Source organism: Sinocyclocheilus grahami, unplaced genomic scaffold (assembly GCF_001515645.1).
Source record: "Sinocyclocheilus grahami isolate Dianchi unplaced genomic scaffold, SAMN03320097.WGS_v1.1 scaffold34.1, whole genome shotgun sequence".
NCBI lineage: Eukaryota > Metazoa > Chordata > Actinopteri > Cypriniformes > Cyprinidae > Sinocyclocheilus > Sinocyclocheilus grahami.
In genome coordinates this window covers 1,135,264-1,156,860 of record NW_015505213.1, presented here as the reverse complement: position 1 = coordinate 1,156,860, position 21,597 = coordinate 1,135,264, and the positions used below count along the sequence as shown (strand labels likewise).

At 34.4% G+C, this 21,597-nt stretch overlaps 1 protein-coding gene across 1 annotated transcript; it reads left to right on the top strand.

The window, feature by feature from the left end:
- The first annotated feature begins 99 nt into the window (after positions 1–99).
- On the top strand, positions 100–17,235 carry rgl3a (ral guanine nucleotide dissociation stimulator-like 3a). Its single transcript, XM_016266965.1, has 17 exons — positions 100–278; positions 822–943; positions 2,969–3,166; positions 10,124–10,413; positions 11,949–11,993; positions 12,246–12,415; positions 12,489–12,643; positions 12,724–12,972; positions 13,581–13,684; positions 13,805–13,889; positions 15,070–15,147; positions 15,587–15,673; positions 16,089–16,121; positions 16,231–16,352; positions 16,532–16,627; positions 16,749–16,884; positions 17,230–17,235. Exons 3-17 carry the CDS (start codon positions 2,996–2,998, stop codon positions 17,233–17,235), a joined length of 1,827 nt encoding a protein of 608 aa, XP_016122451.1. The 5' UTR covers positions 100–278; positions 822–943; positions 2,969–2,995.
- The last annotated feature ends 4,362 nt before the right edge of the window (positions 17,236–21,597 follow it).

The following is a 21,597-nucleotide window of genomic DNA, read 5'->3' as shown; positions in this document are numbered from 1 at the left end:
TACCACGGTTGTGATTCAGTATATCAGTACATTGTTTTGTAACATTCTGAATCATACACTCAATGAGCAACTCTGACATGCTATTTCATAACATCTTACCTTTGCAGTCTTCGTATGAGCGTCAAAGTTGGATCGTTTCTTTGCCGAATTTCAAAACAGAAGTGAGTTTTGCTATTAGGACGCGCTCCTGTGTTCGAAAAGAAGTTAAAAGGAGGAGGCTGAGGAGGCAGTATGGATGGGAAAGCTGAAAAAGGAGGCCTGTGTCTTTGTTTACCACGGTGAGATCTGCGTGTGTTTGAAATTGAACGCTATGTGTTTCAGGGCTTCTGCTATCACTCGGGCAAATATCTGATGGTCATAAAACAATGTTTTGTCAATTATTATTACGTGTCGTTCAGAACAGTTAGAAAATCAGTTTTAGTCTATGTTGTGATATTAGTGCCCTTTGTAGAACACGTGGTCACGTTCTCTTTTGGAGTAATAATCACCCATCTTTTACATCTCTGTGTTTTTGGTATTTCATTTATTAAACGTTTTATATGCTTCACATTGTGCACTTTTACTAGTTTATTCACTGACAAACAAGAACAATGAGCTGTACTATTACTGCTGATTATGTACAACAAAAGAGCACTGGGTGGAATAACCTGAACTGACAGCCCATTCGTTTGTGTAACAATCAGATTATTGTATGAGTTTGTGCGTGTTTGTCAGCATGGAGAGAGAATCAGATGGACGGACGAGAAATGCAGGGTTACTAGAGTGTAGATGACAGTCACTTCTGCTGAAGACATCAGACAGTGTTCAGTTTTCTGCATCAGATCATGAAGGCTCATTCTGGAAGGTCATGGCATCCCCTCTCCTGGTTTTAGCAGAGTTCAAGCATGGATTTTTAGGAGCTGATCCACCACGAACAGACACTGGATAAGGAGCATCATCCACAGTGAGTAGCTCATTCTGTGTTTCACTGGAGTTAAAGGGTTAGTTCACCCAAAAATGAAAATTAGCCCATAAATTACTCACCCTCAAGTCATCCTTATATTAAAGGATGTTATATTAAAAATTGTCTGTTTAATGGCACTCAGCGGGTGTTGCATTGCTTCAGTCCAAAAGAAGTGAAATAAAAAGCGCCCATCCATAAAATAAAATGTCTCACATGGCTCCGGGGGGTGAACAAAGGCCTCCTGTAGTGAATCGATGCATTTTTGTAAGAAAAATATCCATATTCAAAACGTAATAATCAGTTTGATGTAGCTTGCGCCAACAGTTCCGGGAGCATGACGTATGAGGTCAGCGTTGTGCATGCGCAGGTGAGTCTCGTGAAAACCAACATTTGTTTACAGGAGCAAAGGAAGCAAAGTTTCCTTACTTTAGCAAAGGAAAACCAGTCTCCTCTTGGTTTATATCGAAATCCTCCGACATTCTTCTTTACAAATCCTCGTTTTGTGCTTCTAATTAGTGACCGTTGTTTTGTTTTGATCTCTCCCCTGCGCTTCCACGTGCGTCACTTCTGAGCGGGCGCATGCGCAAAGCCAACCTCCATACGTCATCCGCCCGGAGCTGCTTTCAGTGTACAACTGTGAGTGCAAGCTACATTAAAGTGATTATTACGTTTTGAATATGGATATTTTTCTTACAAAAATGCATCGATTCACTACAGAAGGCCTTTGTTCACCCCCCGGAGCCGTGTGAGACACTTTTTATTAAGGATGGGTGCTTTTTATTTCACTTCTTTTGGACTGATGCACTGCAACACCCACTGAGTGACATTAAACCGCTTGAAAGATCAAAGACAATTTTTTATATAACTCCGACTGGATTCGTCTGAAAGAAGAAAGTCATATACACCTAGGATGATTTGTGGGTGAGTAATTTATGGGCTAATTTTCATTTTTGGGTGAACTAACCCTTTAATGCTGCTTTATAAAGTCTCTCAAATTCCAAACAATTAATTCTGTTATTTTAAATGGAAAAAATTACATATATATGATTGTTAGCAATATCCAATATTATATGATTATATTATTTATATAAATAAAATATAATAGGAAAATTACTTTACAGTTATATGGTGCATTTATTTACATAATTCCATTAGCCTACAATAAATTATAAAATAAAACTTCTTATTCCTAAAAATTTAGAAACCTTAAGACCTGACATAAGAGATTAGAGACATAAGACCTTTACAGTGTTATTTCCTCAGTCTTACTCCCTATTGTACTTTAGTTTATAGTTAAATAAATTACTTGAAATAAAACGTTAAATAAAACAAAATAAAATATTTTTTAAAAACTTTATATTTTATCTAGTTGAACTTGCCAGGGTAACATTTCCCATTATATTGTATTTAAATTGATGTACTCAAATAACTAAATCTAAAATAAAATGAATAAAAACCAAATAGACATATATATATATATATAAACAAAAAGTACTAAAAATGAGACAAATGCACAACAAAGTTACAAAAAACTTTACAAATTAAATGGAAAATCTAAAAATAAAAGCAAATATCAAAACAGAATATTAATCAAATTTACAATAGTATCTCAATGATACTAAATAACACTGGTGAATGCACGTTAAAGTTTTATAATATGACTGACATGTATCTGCTGATCTTGAAGGAATTAAATTAAATTAAATTTTAAGAATAAAAACTTTTAGAGTACAGTCTCTCCTAGGAAGTTTGACTTCCTAGATTTATTACACGTAATTTTACTGAATTAATTAAAAGAAATGTATAAAATAAATAAAATTAGTAAAAATTTCAAGCAATGTTACATCATAAAATGAATAAAAAATATGTGTGTATGTATTGATTTATTTGTTATAGTTATTTAACTATTTATTAAGTTAGATATTAGTTAGGTAATTTGCTAATCAGTGTAGAAGCTACACTTCTGTTACTGAATGCTTGTTGAAGCCAAATAACATTCCTGACATGTATCTGCTGCTCTTGGAGGAAGTTGGTGTATGATTGGGGTGGAGGATGAGGTCCTCTCTGGTGGTGTCTGGTGGAGAGAAGGGTCTGCGGGCGCGATTTGGACGAATGAGGCATCTGCTCTGCCAGATTGGGCATCATGTGGATGTGCAGATGGACGAGGAGCCTGGCATTTGGCTCAGGAGCTTCCATCTGCTGGACCTTGAGGAATGCATTGAGGTCAGTGCTGATGATGATCTATTGACAATTATATTTGCATTTATTCATTTAGTATGCTCTTTAATGCAAAGCAGCTGACAAATAAGCTGTATAAAGTATAAGGATCCAGAGCTAGCTAGAATTAAGCTTGGACAGAACAACAGTAAAGCAGCAAAGAGTACATCTATCCCTTCTAAACCTCTGATGTATATTTGTTGATTGCAATAAAGAGTTAATTCATGCATCCACTTTTGTTGAATTCACACTACCTTTCAAACCTTTTTAAACTTTATGATTTTATTTTTCTAATAAATTAATACCTTTATTAAGCAAGAACACATTAAATTGATCAAAAGTGACTGTGAAGCATTTATAATGTTACAAAAGATTTATGATAATCTTGATCAAATGTAGCACTGTTTCCACAAAAATAGTAAGCAGCACAACTCTTTTCAATATTGATAATAATAAGAAATGTTTCTTGAGCAAATCAACATATAAGAAAGATCTCTGAAAGATCATGTGACACTGAAGACTAGAGTAATGGCTGCTGAAAATTTTAAATTAAATTGATAATAAATTCACATAGAAAACAGTTATTTGAAATTGTAATAATATTTCTCAATATTACTGTTTTAGTCTATTTTGATCAAATAAATGTCTTAAAAAAAAAAAATCTTATGCGGTGTAAAAATCTTACTGACCCCCCCCCCAAAAAAAAATCTGGGCATTAGTGTATGTTTTCATAAATAAAACTAAACCAAAAATAAAATTATGGTTAAGGGGAAAAGGTGGTTTAGGTATTACATCACACCCACATGGTTAAAACTGTATTAAATATTTCAAATGTATCTACTACCATAGTAACATTCTTGTCAGGTAATACCTAAGCATGTCAATAATGAAAAATATTTTAACATTGCTGGCATGTACATTTTTTAAGCTGTTCTACCTGGCATTAAGACTTTGTTGCACCAGTGAATTTGACATTGAAATGAAGTATTTTAATTTAATTTCTTAATTTAAAATGAAGTAAAAGTGTGTTTTTTTGGTGTGTGTGAATGCACACACATCAGCATGTGACCTCTATCTTAGTAATGAGTGGTATTGTTTGTGGATATGCTTAAATACTTCTATCGTGATGAGGATCCAGAGCTAGCTAGAATTAAGCTTGGACAGAACAACAGTAAAGCAGCAAAGAGTACATCTATCCCTTCTAAACCTCTGATGTATATTTGTTGATTGCAATAAAGAGTTAATTCATGCATCCACTTTTGTTGAATTCACACTACCTTTCAAACCTTTTTAAACTTTATGATTTTATTTTTCTAATAAATTAATACCTTTATTAAGCAAGAACACATTAAATTGATCAAAAGTGACTGTGAAGCATTTATAATGTTACAAAAGATTTATGATAATCTTGATCAAATGTAGCACTGTTTCCACAAAAATAGTAAGCAGCACAACTCTTTTCAATATTGATAATAATAAGAAATGTTTCTTGAGCAAATCAACATATAAGAAAGATCTCTGAAAGATCATGTGACACTGAAGACTAGAGTAATGGCTGCTGAAAATTTTAAATTAAATTGATAATAAATTCACATAGAAAACAGTTATTTGAAATTGTAATAATATTTCTCAATATTACTGTTTTAGTCTATTTTGATCAAATAAATGTCTTAAAAAAAAAAAATCTTATGCGGTGTAAAAATCTTACTGACCCCCCCCCCCAAAAAAAAAATCTGGGCATTAGTGTATGTTTTCATAAATAAAACTAAACCAAAAATAAAATTATGGTTAAGGGGAAAAGGTGGTTTAGGTATTACATCACACCCACATGGTTAAAAATTTATTAAATATTTCAAATGTATCTACTACCATAGTAACATTCTTGTCAGGTAATACCTAAGCATGTCAATAATGAAAAATATTTTAACATTGCTGGCATGTACATTTTTTAAGCTGTTCTACCTGGCATTAAGACTTTGTTGCACCAGTGAATTTGACATTGAAATTAAGTATTTTAATTTAATTTCTTAATTTAAAATGAAGTAAAAGTGTGTTTTTTTGGTGTGTGTGAATGCACACACATCAGCATGTGACCTCTGTCTTAGTAATGAGTGGTATTGTTTGTGGATATGCTTAAATACTTCTATCGTGATGATCGTGGTCTAATAAGAGCTCAGTAGTGTGCGTCACCTATTGTTATGTTGTAGTGTCTCAGTGAGCGTGGGGTGGCCTGCTTGGATGCCATTGCACATTCACAGGTCTACGTCAGAGAGAACAGAAAGACATTAATGAACTATACCCAGAAACCAACAAACTGCTCATTGTATCATTCATTCAGCGTGTGTGTGTATGGGCTTTGTAAATAGGCATTTCATACAATTTTCACCATTATTCATTTAAGCATCTGCATAGTGGCATCTGAGTCATTTGTACTTTTCCTGGAGAAAATGGGCTGCGGTTTTATTTGCCAGTGGATCAGTACAATGCGATTTATACCTTGACCTAAACAATGAAACATCATGATGTAAAACTACTAAAGAAATATTTAAGATCCCGCATTATTTTGCACGATAGGCACTAATAAAAAAAAAATGACATGGGAATACATTTGGACAAACAGTCAGATTTCCTTTACTTCCTCTGATTGTTAAACTGATAATATATAAAACTGTGTTGCTTAATGAAAGTATTTCACTTAGTCTCAGACGTTTGGACTGCTTTATAACTAACAAAGAGAAAAAAAATGTAAATTATCAATTGTATGTTTGAATGAGTTGTTTATAAATTTGATGCCGCTTTAATTGTGTATACATTTAGTTCAATGTCTAGTCCTGTATTTTGCCTAAATTCTCATACCGGGAACTCCCAGAATTACATGGTAAAATAAAGTATTTCAATCATAATCTTAATTTTCAATTTTAAAATGATATAATGTGGATTTCCATACTTCCACACTTGACATTATGAATAGTACTATGCCTAAGGCATAGATTGTGAATATTAATTCAGCAATGCGAAGCCGCTTGGTGAACGTCCAGAGGTTCCACGCAACGTAATTAATATTCATAAATCAAGCCTTCGCCATAGTACGATGAGGCGCCGGATTTTCTCATTAATATTAATGAGCACGCCCCGTACGTCATACTAGACGTAATTGTGTACGTACGTATAGAGACCAACCCGCTGCAGTTTAAAGCGCTTGACAGGTGCGCTGTGCGCTATATAGACCGCTAAAACACAGACTTAATCATAAAAGTAATAATTTTCTGCGCTCACGGATTTCATTTTCCTTTAGACCACTATATATTTGATGACAATAAAGGTAGTCCTGTATGAAATGTACTGTAAGTTGTACTGTAAGTAATTCTTAATTAAACCTCACTTCGCAAAGTTATCCATTTCCAGCAGCTCTCCAAGACATGGCAGTCAAGTTTGACACGAGCAGCTGACTAAGGAATATAGTTTACAACGTTTTTTTGCTGCGCTAATGGAAAGTCTAAACTATTCTTACACTGCTTGATCAGACGGCTGAGGAAATCGAGAGCTGAAGACATGGGAAAATGGGAGTTCACTATGGTAAGTCGCTTGGTTAATTAAGCTATTTCAATAAAGGACATTAATTCTGTTTAATATTACTTTACAGGTTAGAACGACTAAAGAAAAAGCGACTTTGCAAACGCGATTTGTTGTAGCTTTTACAGAGTGTCGCGCGGCGCACCGTGTTATTGTTTCTCTTCATTTTAATGCCAGAGAAAATGCAGTATTTCCTGTTCTTTCTTTTCCGGACATCCCAGTACTGTCACAAAAACTCAATGGCTTTACAATTAGTCGTGATATTGGCTTTAGGAAAGCGTTTAATCGGCTGTTGACCAGAGGTGTCACATGTAATGCGTGCTGAGGTGTGGTGCACTTCACTTTTCCCTCTGGAGTCTCACAATAGAACTGATTTTGTGTTTGTTCTCAGACCCACCTGGAGATTGACGATATTTACAGTGTCCTGTTTCACTGTTGAGCTGCAGTGTTGGGGAAAGTTACTTTTAAATCATTTAAAAGTAATGCATTACAATATAACATAAAAAAGTAACTAATTACGTTACTTTTTATGGAAAGTAATGCGTTACGTTACTTTTGCGTTACTTTTAAAATCTGGACAGGGCTTGCTTGCTTGTTTTTAAAATAAAAAAGTAATATATTTGGCAAATATAAAAGCCTTTTCACACCAAAAGTGAAATGAATAAGCCTCAGGCTGAAGGGAAAGTAAATTTACGTCCGTACAGTAGAATGCAGAAGAAGACATTTCAACACACTTCAGCAATAAAAAAGACACACAAATGTTTGTCTAGAGTAATTTGTGCTTATTAGTACGGTTGAACTGGATCATCGAAGGTCAGAAGCAAAGACATTGGTTAATAGAATGGGATTAAATACATAAAGCATATTTGTGTTGTTTAACATTTTGCATTATTGAGTTGCATTATTTTTATTCATTTTGAGGAATACTGAATCTTTGTGGGTTTTTTGTGTGAGTGAGATGAATTAATGCATATTCATATTTATTTTAGATCTACAGTAACATCTGATTTCTCTCAACATGGGGACAGGAGAGCTGTCAATCAATAAATTGGAAAAAAAAGTAACTTGCGTTACTTATTTGAAAAAGTAACTCGGATATTCTCTTGCAAATTAAAAAGTAATGCGTTACTTTACTAGTACTTGAAAAAAGTAATCTGATTACGTAACTTGCGTTACTTGTAATGCGTTACCCCCAACACTGTTGACCTGTGATAGTTTCAGCTTTCCCTCCCCCAATCATTCCCTGTGTTTTGTTCCATGGCACAGTTTTACAGGAGACACAGGGCTTTGGCTTGGAAAGCTCTCTGTTTTACTTGACTGGAGTTTCTGGGAAGAATGCACTTGTGATTTTCACAGCAGTCGATTTGTTAGAGGAATAGACTGCCCTTGGTTTACTTCGAAGCACAACCTTTTCCAAATGTGTGGTTTGCATATTATGCATGTTCTGTGATATTCATTGAGCTTTTGGCAGAGAGCAGTGATTCTTGAGGCTTAGAACAAAACAGGGCACAGCAGTGATTGACTTGACAGCTTACATATTTTACATGCCACACGTGTATTCAATACAGCAGCATATTTTCTGGTGTTGCTGCTATACTAATAGGTCCCGCTTTAAATAAGGGAAATTATCTGAATAAATAAATAAAATACGTGATGTAGACTTGATGGTTGACATAGTTGTAAATCCTATCACAAATTATTAAAAAAATTTATAACAATATCCTACATGTCACATTTAAGGTCTAATTTTTAATATTCACCTCTTCCCTTTGTCAGGGCAAATTAGAAGTGTTTTTTAATTTTTTAAAATTAAATTAAACAATGTATTTTTCTTAGTTAATATAAGTTAATATACACTATCGTTCAAATGTTTGGGGTCAGTAAGTTTTTATGTTCAAAGATGTCTTTTGTACTTAAGGATCAAAAATACAGTAAAACAGTAATATTTTGAAATATTATTACAATTTAAAACAGCTGTATATTCAAATATGTATATTATGAATTGTCATTTTGTTTCTGTGGTGGTAATGCTGAATTTTCATCAGCCATTGCTTCAGTTTTTTAGTAATCTTTCAGAAATCATTCTAATATGCTGATTAAGTGCTAAAATAAACTTTTCTTATTATTATCAATGTTGAAAATGTGTTGCTTTATATATTTTTTGAAACTGTGATAGTTTTTCACGGTTCTTTGATGAATAGAAAGTTCAAAAAGACAATTATTAGAAACAAATCACTGTCACCTTTTGATAATTGTAATGCCTCCTTGCTCAATAAAATGATTAATTTCTTATTTAAAGAAACTGACCCCAAACTTCTGAATGGTTGTGTATTTTATATATATATATATATATATATATATATATATAAAAAATACACAACCATTCATATGTTCTGAGGATAGGAAATCTTGTAGCTTTTTTTTTATAGCAATTTTTTATTATTAAAAAATATAATAAATGCGGTGATAAAACATTCTAGTTGAATTCTATGATTGAATACAGTGTGGAATTATTTTTTAACTAATGGTATATAAATCGTTGGACATCCTGTGTCTCAAGAATCTGTGACAGATGACACCATTATGCTAATTTGTCCTCAAGCCAGTTGTTATGAGCTCATCTAATATTGGTCACATCTGAATTAGTCAACAACAACAACCGTATTTTGCCTGGAAGAGAAAACACTGGACTTAATTTACTCCAGTGTGTTACACAGTCTGTCTTTGTTTAAAATCATCAGGGTTTTTTTATTCACCCACAGCTGTTATTCATTGTGGGATATAGTATTTGCTATGCAAATAATCATGGCTTCATTTACCACCAAAGAGGATTTTTGTAAAGAAAGTATTTTTGTTATGGTTAACTAGTTATGGTTTGCCACCATGAAACACGTTAAATGATTTCTCTTCTTTCCTTAAAATGAAAATGCCCTTCTTGTGTGGGTATCATTAAACAGTGGTGTTATTATTTTTAATACTGTAAAAATGTTTGGTGTATTTGCTTATAACATGATCTGAACTCTGTATTGTACATGGTTTTGTTGAAAAAGCAGAAGCATCTGCTAAGAAAGAAAATGTAATGTACAATGTATTGTCTTCTCAGGCTAGTGAAGATAAAATGTATTCACTCCTCCTGACTTGTAATTTGGATAACAATTTGCCTGTATTTTCCAAAGAGCTCCCGTTTTGTATATTTCTTCCTGGACAGGTGAAATTTTAGGTCCGTGTCTAGCACCTTTTTTGTGTTTTCTAAAATAAATGCTGCAGTATCAGGACTGCAAAATAGAATCTTTTTGATGACATTGTGTTTGTTTCATAGCATTGCAGTAGGCATCATATCAAGCTTAATGATAGGTTCAAGGTGTATAGTCTGATGATCTGTTTGTGCAGGACCCGGTGCAGGAGTGGGGAGAGGAGGTGGAAGACGGGGCCATTTATGGCATCACTCTTCACCGAGAACCCATCCAACCCCCACCTGATGCGGCTGAGAACTCTTCTGCCTTCAGCTTCATGCAGTACCGCACACAGAAGGTCCGCAGGCTTAAAGCAGCCATTCTGGAGCGTCTTGTCACAGAATTGGTGAACCCGGAGTGCCCTGACCCAGAATACATGCAAATCTTCCTCTCCACCTACAGAGCCTTTACCTGCACAAATGCTGTCATAGAACTCCTGTTTCAAAGGTGAGCATAAATGCTCATTTAAAGAGTATAATTGCTGTCTCAGATGGTTATAGCGACATTAAGCTAACATTTACATTACTGTTCAAAAGTTTGGTGCCAGTATGATTTTTTAAAAGAAACCAATACTTGTATTCAGCAAGGACACATAAAATGTATCAAAAGTGCCAGTAAAGACATTTATTAAGACAATGTTACAAAAGATTTCTAGCTAATAAATGCTGTTATTATGAATGTTCTGTTCATCAGAAAATCCTGAAAAATGTTTCACGCTTCCACAAAAATATTAAGCACCAAATCAGCATATTAGAATGATTCCTGAAGGATCATAAGACACTAATTACTGGAGTAATGATGTTGAAAATTTAGCTTTGCATTAAAGGAATAAATTAAGTTTTAAAATATATTCACATAGAAAACAGTTATTTTAAATTGTAATATTTCACAAAATTACGTTTTTAACTGTATTTTTGATCAAATTAATGCAGCCTTGGTGAGCCTAAAGCACATTTTCATAAACATTTGTCTTTCTTAAACATTTGACTATATATTTTTTATGATATATAGGTATAGTCTACCCAAACAATAATTTGTTTTTTCATATGAAATTCAAAAATAGCGCAATGTTTACGCTTCTGTTTTCTGTACAGTAAAAGTGAACAGCAGCTAGGGTTGTCATGCTCCAATAAGAACCATAAAAGTATTCCACATTTGTTCCATCAAATACCATATAATTCTAGGAGGAATGAACCAAAATTTAGGTCCCATGTTGCTTTATATATAAACTGTAGCTAGTCATGTTTTTATTGTGCATCAGTGACAGTTATATATATGGGCTGTTTCCAAAACCTGAATGGAGGACTCAAGGTACCTCTGAATTTAATGTTTCCATAACATTCCATCATACCTTCATCTGGTGATATACCGCAAACCTGTGCCTTAACTGTTGGTAGAAGGAATAAAAATGTCAAGTTTTGCATGTCTTAGCACGTTAGACATGACGTTATGTGCATTGCAGGCCTGTCAGTTTCCTTTGGAGGTACCTTCATAAAGTCATTGACTGACTTCTGTTTCAGACACAGCCGTCCCTCATGTATTTATATATATATATATGAGGGAATTTACACGGCATACATTCTACAAGGCACAGTGACTGTGAATAATCAAATGAAGGGGGAAGCCCAAATTTCTAAATTCAGTATGAGGCAGAGTATTTCCCAGAGACACCTTTGATTACTGTGGAATTGTGACAGTCCATTATCACACAATACAAATCAGTGACGCAGTGGAATGGAGGACACCTCACTTTGTAAAACAGGTTTCACTTGACTTGTCTCACGTCAGAGGTGCTTTTGTTGAACCATGAGCGTCCTTTGTGTTTTGTTGAAACATAAATAAAGGTAATAGACCTTGAAAGAGCACTTGTGAAACATTTGTGTCAGAAATTGTTTCAGTGATCATAGTCCTAAAGCTTCTTTTGGAAGCGTTTTAGGAATGTTTTGAATATTAACTTTAGACTTACTTATTTGTCTCTGTAGAGAGGACACGGTCACCAATCTGGACAACAGTGTCTGCGTTAGAAGGTGAGTTGAATCCACGTGTTGGGGAATGTCTTGAAATATTTGATTATGACTTATCAGTTGTTATATTCTGTGGTCAAATGTTGTTCAATAATGAACCTTAAATTGAAACTGGTTGTCCAGTGCAATCATTATCTATTATTAGTAAGGTTAAACTGGTTACTCATCTTGATTATTCATTCTAATTCTCAGAGCTTTGTTAATTAGTCTGAAAGAATGCTGACAAATAGTGTGTGTGTGTGTGTGCGCGTGCAGTTCTCTGCCTCGTCTGATCCGGCTATGGTTAGACGAGTATCAAGAGGACCTTCGGGATTCTCCAGGTCACCAGGCTCTTCATCTGCTCTGTATTCATCTGCGTCATCGCCTCTGTTTCAGACGTCTGGTTCATCAAGCCGATGCACTTCTACAAAAATTTCAGACGGAAGGCAAGTCTTAAAGTTTAGCTGGTATGTGCACACACATCAAAAAATCAACGCTAAATAACTTATGACTCAACAGACAGGCACACAGATACATCAGCAGAAACCAGTTCAACTGCTGTAGAGAATCAGGCAACTGAAGACGCCACGGACAGACAGGACATAGAAGAGACAGGGGATGTACTGGTCTTCCCTGCACGAGACATTGCTGAGCAGCTCACACTATTAGATGCTGTAGGTGTCATGGTTTACATACTGAGGCTAGTTTTTATTTAAGGCCTACTTTTATTCATCTGCTTATGTTTCTTTATCAGGAGCTTTTTGTCAAAGTGGTTCCATTTCACTGCCTTGGCTGCATTTGGTCTCAGAGGGACAAGAAAGAGAATAGAAATCTAGCGCCTATGGTCCGTGCCACCATTGCCCAGTTCAATGCCGTCACTAACTGCGTTATCACCTCTCTGCTGCGCCCTCCTTCCACATCCCCTCCCGGTTCCCCATCCTGCACTCGCAGCGGCCCTACACACAGGGCAAAGATGATTGAGAAGTGGATCTCTGTGGCTCAGGTGCGTATAAGGCCTGAAACTTACTAGGCAAGTATGTGAATGCAAATTGGATTCTGAAATTTCAGATGGAAGCGCGCGTTGCACTTGTGCAGTTCTCAGCACGGCCACAAGGAGCACTATAATAGACATTATGAGGAAACGCTCTGCTCAAGTTTTCATAGCAACATTTTGCAAACAAATTTGCTGAGCAAGTTAAGATAGTTAAGCTGTTTGACATGTTTAAGTCTAACCACTTAATAGTTTTTAATGATACAGACATTTAAAGATATCATTACTCTGTGTTGGTACACATTTGATCCAAAAAGGGTAAAAGCCTAAGAGATAGATATATAACTACATATATATATATATATATATATATATATATATATATATATAATATTTTTTATTTTTTTTATTTTAAGCTGATTTGTTCTTTTTATTATCATTTATGTTACAGGAGTGCCATCAGTTGAGAAACTTCTCCTCTCTAAGGGGTGTGAATACTTTCCGTACCCACTGTATATATATATATATATATATATATATATATATATATATATATATAATATTTTTTATTTTTTTTATTTTAAGCTGATTTGTTCTTTTTATTATCATTTATGTTACAGGAGTGCCATCAGTTGAGAAACTTCTCCTCTCTAAGAGCCATCTTATCTGCTCTTCAGTCTAATGCTGTTTACCGGTTAAAGAAAACTTGGGTGGCAATCAGCAGGTAGTGTCTTCTGATCCTTACACGGATAGTTGCTAAACCTGTAGTGCAATGTTAAGAGCACATATTAAATTTGCACAACACATGGTATTACATTTAAATGGATAAATTGTGTAATTTCAGGGAGAGTATGGCTGCCTTCGATCACCTCTGCGACACATTTCCTGATGAGAACTGTGTGCTGGTCAATCGAGATATTCTTGTAGAGGTAAGTTTCACAGATTTGCCTGTTTTAAACCTGTTGTCTATTCTAATCTAAATGTTTAGGGTCAGTAAGATTTTGTAATGTTTTTGAAAGAAGTCTCTTATGCTCGCCAAGGCTGCATATATTTAATCAAAAATACAGTAAAATAGTAACAGTAAAATATTATTACAATTTAAAATGTTGTCTATTTGAATATATTTAAAAAGGTAATTTGGTAAATGTTATGAAATCGATTCTTTGATTAACAAAGTTCAAAAGAAAAGCATTTATCTGAAACATTAACTTAATAACATTATAAATATTTTTACCGTCATGTTTGATCGTTTTAAAAATACACATTTCTTAAAAAAAAAAAACTTCCATCAATATTTGGCCTACAGTGTGCAAACAGATCCCTCTAATGATTTAACATCATGTGTAAGAGCTGATAGCAGTGTTGAATCTCTGTTAACTGTTAAGTTTGGTGCCTGACGAAGACTTGATGGTCAAAACGTTGCCGCAATAAATAATTTTTATGGAGCAGTTACATCAGTGTGCAGACAATACGTTTGTATTTTTGCTATAGTTTGAATTTTTTTGTCCTGCACCTGAGCCCTGTGTGGGTTTGTGGGATGTGCGCAACTTTCTTACACTTTGGTTTTTGAATCTCTGATAAGACAATGACATGATCTCATCCCATGGCTTTTTACGATCTTTAAAGATGCTACCAGGCAACATTCAATATTTTCCACACCGTTTTTCACTCTAGCTCGCATGCAAAGAGTAAATCAGTAGAGCTAAATGAAGATGTGGTTAAAAAATGCAGAGTCATCTTATTGGCAAAGAAACCATTATGGAGGCACAACATCCCATAATGTTCTGCAGTGTTCAGTGTATAACAACAAAGCATTCATTGTTGTTATCTGTGCTGGCAATTAATAATCTATCCCACTCCTCTTTGACCTCAATCTTTATCATGCTCTGTTAAGTAATTGTACTTATCTTGAATTGTGGCATTTCTTTGGGTGTGGAAGATTGATTTTGAATGTTTTCTAAAGTGATTTATGTAAATGTTTCTCTAGGCCAGTTGCTTCAGTGTATCTAGTGCTCTGTTTTTAATCATATGCTCATCTAAATCAGTTTCCCTGTTTGCATTTCAGTATGCCAAATGTCCTGTTATCTATTTTTTTGTGATTTGATTTAGGAAGGAAACCAGGCAGCTGATGTAGACACTCACACCGCTCCAAAGTCTCCCAGACTCAGTCCTACATCTAAGCACATGGTAAGAATCACTGGCATTTTTCATAAAAACAAGGCCCTGCTGAAAGTAGTGCATTTGTATTATTTAAGGCCATTGGCATAAGTTGCTGTTAAAAAATATGATAAATCTGTTGTTTCTGGGAAATAACTACTCTTTTTAGGAAGTATGCTTCTGCACCGGCACATTTACTGGCTGCTCTAGTTTGACTCAAGTAATTTCATTTCCATTATGAAACTCTGTCTCAATGTGAATCTGCCAACTCATTAATTAAAACACCGAAAAGGGTATTACCATAATACTTAAAAATACCATAAAAATATGTTAAAATAGAAAACAGTTCTTTTAAATTGTAATAACATTTCACAATACTACTAAAATTGATTGAGCATAAGAGACAAAACCATTCAAATATCTCGACTGTTACTGTATTTTTGCCTGACAAGTTAGTTTTTTCTGGCAGACCCCCTCCAGCGGTGAGGTGCCGTACCTGGGCACTTATCTGACTGTTCTCACCATGTTGGACACAGCACTAAGTGATGATGTAGAGGTGAGAATTTTTTCTGACATTAATTCATATATATATATATACACAGTCATTTTTTTCTTCAGTTCCGACACGTTTTATTTTTTATGGTAACTATCTTGTAAATTGTAATAACATTTCACAATACTACTAAAATTGATTGAGCATAAGAGACAAAACCATTCAAATATCTCGACTGTTACTGTATTTTTGCCTGACAAGTTAGTTTTTTCTGGCAGACCCCCTCCAGCGGTGAGGTGCCGTACCTGGGCACTTATCTGACTGTTCTCACCATGTTGGACACAGCACTAAGTGATGATGTAGAGGTGAGAATTTTTTCTGACATTAATTCATATATATATATATACACATAGTCATTTTTTTCTTCAGTTCCGACACGTTTTATTTTTTATGGTAACTATCTTCTTTGTGCTCACAGGGGGGTCTCATCAACTTTGAGAAGCGTAGAAAAGTAAGCACAATCATCCCACATATTGTTTCAGTGGAAAGCTAGGTTTTATAACAAATGCTAGTGTGTCAAGAGTGCTGATGTGTGTTTTTCCATTCCTTTCTGTGTTCAGGAGTTTGAGATTCTGTCTCAGATCAAGCAGCTGCAGGCGTCATGCGCTCACTACAAACTCCAATCACATCCTCGCATCATTTCCTGGATCAACAGCGGCATACCTCTTTCTGATCAGAAGAGGTGAGGCACCTCTTGCACATTATGATGATTATATTCAGTTTGATGATCAGTTTTCTGCTAAGAATGTTGGTTGAGATTAAATGACTTCTGAATTCAAGGCAGTAGTACATTGGGTACTTCAGAAGATCAGCATCTCAGATATTTAGATACCAACTGTTAGTCTTTTTTTTTCTCATTAGCTATGAGTTGTCAAGAGAACTGGAGCCACCAGTTGACCCCTGTCCCAGCTCTCCCAACCCCTGGAGCCACCGGCTCATCACCAAGAAACTGACCTCGTGAGTGTTGTTTTGAGATGCAGTTTCGACTCATTTTGTGGACCCAGACTATTCTAAAAGTAAAAAGACATTTTGCTAACATGTTTTTCTGTGATGCATATTTCTCTTCTGCTCAATGCAGGTTGCTGTCTGGCAGTGAGAACTTCTCAAAGAAGACTTTTGCTGATCAGATCAGTGTATCATCCTCTGGCTCCAGTGGCTCAGAGATGGAAGATCTCAGCAGCCCCAACCTCTCACCACTTAGATACAAAGTACAGGTAACAAAACTGCAGACCAGAGCTGCAGACTTTTGTTATTTATTACCTCATATACTCTATAGATGCGACTATATATATATATATATATATATATTATATAAGTGTAGGCTGTCAGTCGTCAAATTTAAAATACTTATTGAAATAAATTATGATGTGCTGAATCCATCAGTAGAACATAATGACCTATATTTGCTGAGAAATTACATTATATAAAGCAAAAAAAATTACAAAATTGGGGCTTTAAAAGGTCAGTATATTTATGGCTTTATTTCCATATTGTTGAACATCCAATTTGCAGAGTCCAATTTGAAAATCCCTTTGATTTTGTCAATATGTCTGATGTAGATGTAGCTGTTCACACAGACTTCATTCTGTCTATTTTTTTTCTAGTTTATACTATACACTAGTGTGTTTTTTTTTACTAAAATAGTTTTTAGTCATTGAAATAAATATACATTTTTTAATGAAGAATTTAAAAAAATTATTTCATTTGTATGTTTTTGTACTAAAGTAGTACTAAAACTGAAATAAAGCTAAATAGAAATATAAAAAAATTAATTAAATTAATGAACTTAATTAAATTAATTAAAATTACTCAAATTTAAACTAAAATTAAAATGAAAACTGAAAATATAAAAATAAAAGTTAATAAAAAATATTAATAAATACTATAATAGTATATAAACAACACTAAAACAACACTGATGTACACATGCGTCAGACGGATGTCTTGCCGTATTTTCAGTGTCTTTCAGTGCATGCGGGTCAGGGGGTTTAATTAAATTGTACTTTTTTTATTGCATTATTTATTTGTAATTAAATGTACTGAATCAACAGGCCTAAATCTGATAGGTCTAATATTATCTCAAAACCTATTTTGACTATTCGTTTATACTGAGGCCTTTAGGTTAGTAAAATTCATTCAGGTGTTTGTGACTTTTTTTTTGTTTCGCCTTAACCTTGCAGTCATAAAGTAGTTCCAAGTTTGCATCAACCCAGAGCTTCAGTGAAGTTGACACAGAACACAGTGTATTAGATAATACCGCCAGCCTGCCCCGACAGCCCCTCCCCTACTTCATCTGCATCATCTTCATCATCCTCTCCTTCTCTCAAACATCCCATGTACAACAAGCAGGTCGCTGATTCTTGTATTGTCAGAGTCAGTGTGGAATTTGGCAACAATGGAAACGTTTATAAAAGTATTTTGGTAAGTTGGCTTTAATATTTGGTGATTTCTGCGGTGTCCATGCTTCTCATCTTTTTCATTTATTTATTTATTTGACATATTTATAGTGGCAATAAGTCTCTAGCTTACTAATAGGGCGGGGTAAAAAATATCAATATCTCGATATTAATCGATTTTTATGGAAAGATGTTGATTCTTAAATCTCAAGAATCGATTAGTCTAGTCTGTTTTCAGTTAATGGACGGAAAATTGAAGGGCACTTTCCATCCAATATATCACAATAAGCATTGTGCTGTGGTACTTTTAATATGAAACAAGGTCTCAGATTTCAAATTATGTCCATTGTATTGCAATATTCAAACAATAAATGCCGTTTTGGCGCTGTTTAATGTGGAGTGACAGATCGCTGTCGTGCCTCAGATCAATAGACGTGGCAGCGCATAGCGCAAGTGAACTGATCATCTCCTCCGCTTTAATACCAGTTTCAGCACAAAATAAACATGACTAAACATCCGAAGGCAAGTTAAAAGAAAGAGTACAACTTTACAATCCGTATTCTGTCTCATGTAATCGCTCAATCAGTGTTTCAGCCGCACAAAGACGTCAATATAACGGCTTGTAAACAATGTCACGTAACGTCACATTTACCTCAGAAAAAACATATTCGGTGACCATAAACTCATTAGTCACATAGAAAAATAAACTGCAGAGGGGCATTTTGCTAAATATATGCACCATATAACATATTCATTATATATTTTACTGTTCTTCAATGTTTCATTTATGTTTGAATAAATCCATCAAGTTTTTATGACAGCCACCATTATGTTTATATAAAAAAAAAACGAATTGAAGTAGAAATATTATTATTATTTTTAAACTTAGTGTAATTTTAAATCAGTCAATTTTAACCTTCAATATTATAGTAATGTAGACTAGTACCAACTGAATGTATATTTTACAGTATTAGTCGAGAGATTTTTTAATTGACAAATAACAAGGAAACTGTAGCACAGCTGCCACAACAACAGTTCTGATTTCAAACTGGAGGAAGAAAGACTCCGAGCATCTGAAATGAAGACCTATCACAATTTGAGTTGAATTACTGAAATAAATGAACTTTTCCACGACATTCTAATTTATTGAGATGCACCTGTATGTACCTACTACCATTAAAGCAGCACAATTATGTAACTTTTGGCGCTCTAGCGGTTAATAAACAGAACTGCACACATCCCGCGGAAGAACATTCCAACCGGAGCTACTTCTCTAAGTTTATGTCTATGGCGATTCACGCAGGTATGTGTTACTCCGCAGCGGCGACGACCCGACCAGGCTATAATAGTCCAAATATAAGTACTTGTTATCGTAGTGATTCGGAATAAGACAAAAACGCGGGTTGGAAGATGAATTCATGATGTACTCGCTCATTATATACACTTTGCAAATTTTGAACACAGAAAAAGTGACATAGTGCTGCTTTAATTGGCTTAATCATTTACAAAAAGCAAGAACTACACATTAAGCTTGTTTTTTTATATGCGCTTTTTGTTATTCATATCAGAATCTGCACTATATTAAAAATATTAGATAATATATTAATATGTGATGGTATTATGTGGCATCAAGAGAAAAAGCAGAATTGAAATTAAAACATTTCTTAACCTGTTTTGTGGCTTACAGGTTTCCCTCTCTGATTTTCTTGAACAGATTCAATGTGAAAAATGCAGAATTCCTTAACATACATTTATCTTGTTACTGTTCACCCCGTCCATTTCTGAATTTTTTTTAAATTAAAAAAGTGCAGTAATGATGAAAAACGTAGACCTTTCAAATTGTATGTATTTTATCGAGATTAAATTAGTATTTGATTGTGAAATAGTGTTGTAAACTTTAAAAAATTAACATTTAACATACATGTATATATAATTATATTATACTACAGTATGTATTTGTTTTGTAAAAGGTTGATCTGTGAGAAGATATGACAACACTTTAAGTTATTAACAGCTACATACAAGTCTTATGTAGGCTATTTATTCATACACTTTTTATCCTACTTTTTTCAGATTATATAACCCCATTTGAACCCAATCATAACGTATCTCTAACTTGACTTGTGAAATTAAAATGAAAACTCTACTATTCTAGGAACACTCTAGAAGGCAGAAAAAAATATCGAGTTTTAATGGTTACAAATTCTTAGTAATATGCAAACACAAATGTAAAATAAAAATGGTATGATCAATAAGTCATTCAAACATGTTTTTACATTAACTAATCAAAATAAGTTAAGCAATTCTTAAGCTCCTGTTTTTAAGTCAGTTTAATTTTATTTAATTTATATTGCAATTACCTATACAGTATAAGTTGACTATTACAGTGGAGAAATTTCAACAGTGTTAGATTTGCAATAACAAACCTTCTGAATGATAACCTAAAAAGCATCACAAAAATTATCTTTGTGAGTTTTTTTTTTCTGGTAATGATTTCTGTACTGTCTAATAATTGGTGACTGTTACTCAAAAGACAGCAAGAATAAACCTATATGAAAAAGCAGAAATCTTTACATCACTTGAATGAGTTTGAAGAACATAGACTTATATACTTAGAGTAAAAATGGGTAACATTGTGGTACTATGTAATTTTGACCTGTTAGACCAAACTGTATCAATATGTCAGCTGATCAATATGCTTTATAAAATAGAAAGAAGAGGAGCTCAATATCACACTTTATTAAACATTTATAGTCAGTTATTATGAAATAAAGAGTGGTAACGTTTTGATAGCTAGCCTATATGAAATTTTACTTGTCAGATTCAGTGACCCTGGTCAACTGCAATCATAATCATTTCTAAGGAACAGTAGATCTCCAACATCATTGGGTAATTACAGGATCTAGTAATAAGAATAACGATAAGATCTACATTTATCAGATAATCAGAATATGTTATACAAGAGCTAAAACATCTCATAAGGAAACCATTCTTAGTAGTAGACTAACACATTAGCAGACAACAGCAGCAGCATTAGGCCTAATGTTTTCTTTCTTTTCTATAAGCATTTAGATGCCCGTGACAATATCTAGCTTGTTTTCTTTAGTCTTAAAGGGGTCCTATTATGCTCTTTTACAAAGTCTTGATTTTGTTTTGGGGGTGTACTAGAACAGGCTCTCATACTAGGTTGTTTGAAAAACACATTATTTTCCACATATTTTACATTATTACAACACCTCTCTCCCCAGTCTGGCATGAACGGCTCGAATAGTTCCTGTATCAAATGAAGGCCCGCCTTCTGAAATACAAAATGTGCTGTGATTGGTTAGCTGGGCCAGTGTGTGCTGTGATTGGTTAGCTGGGCCAGTGTGTGCTGTGATTGGTTAGCTGGGCCAGTGTGTGCTGTGATTGGTTAGCTGGGCCAGTGTGTGCTGTGATTGGTTAGCTGGGCCAGTGTGTGCTGTGATTGGTTAGCTGGGCCAGTGTGTGCTGTGATTGGTTAGCTGGGCCAGTGTGTGCTGTGATTGGTTA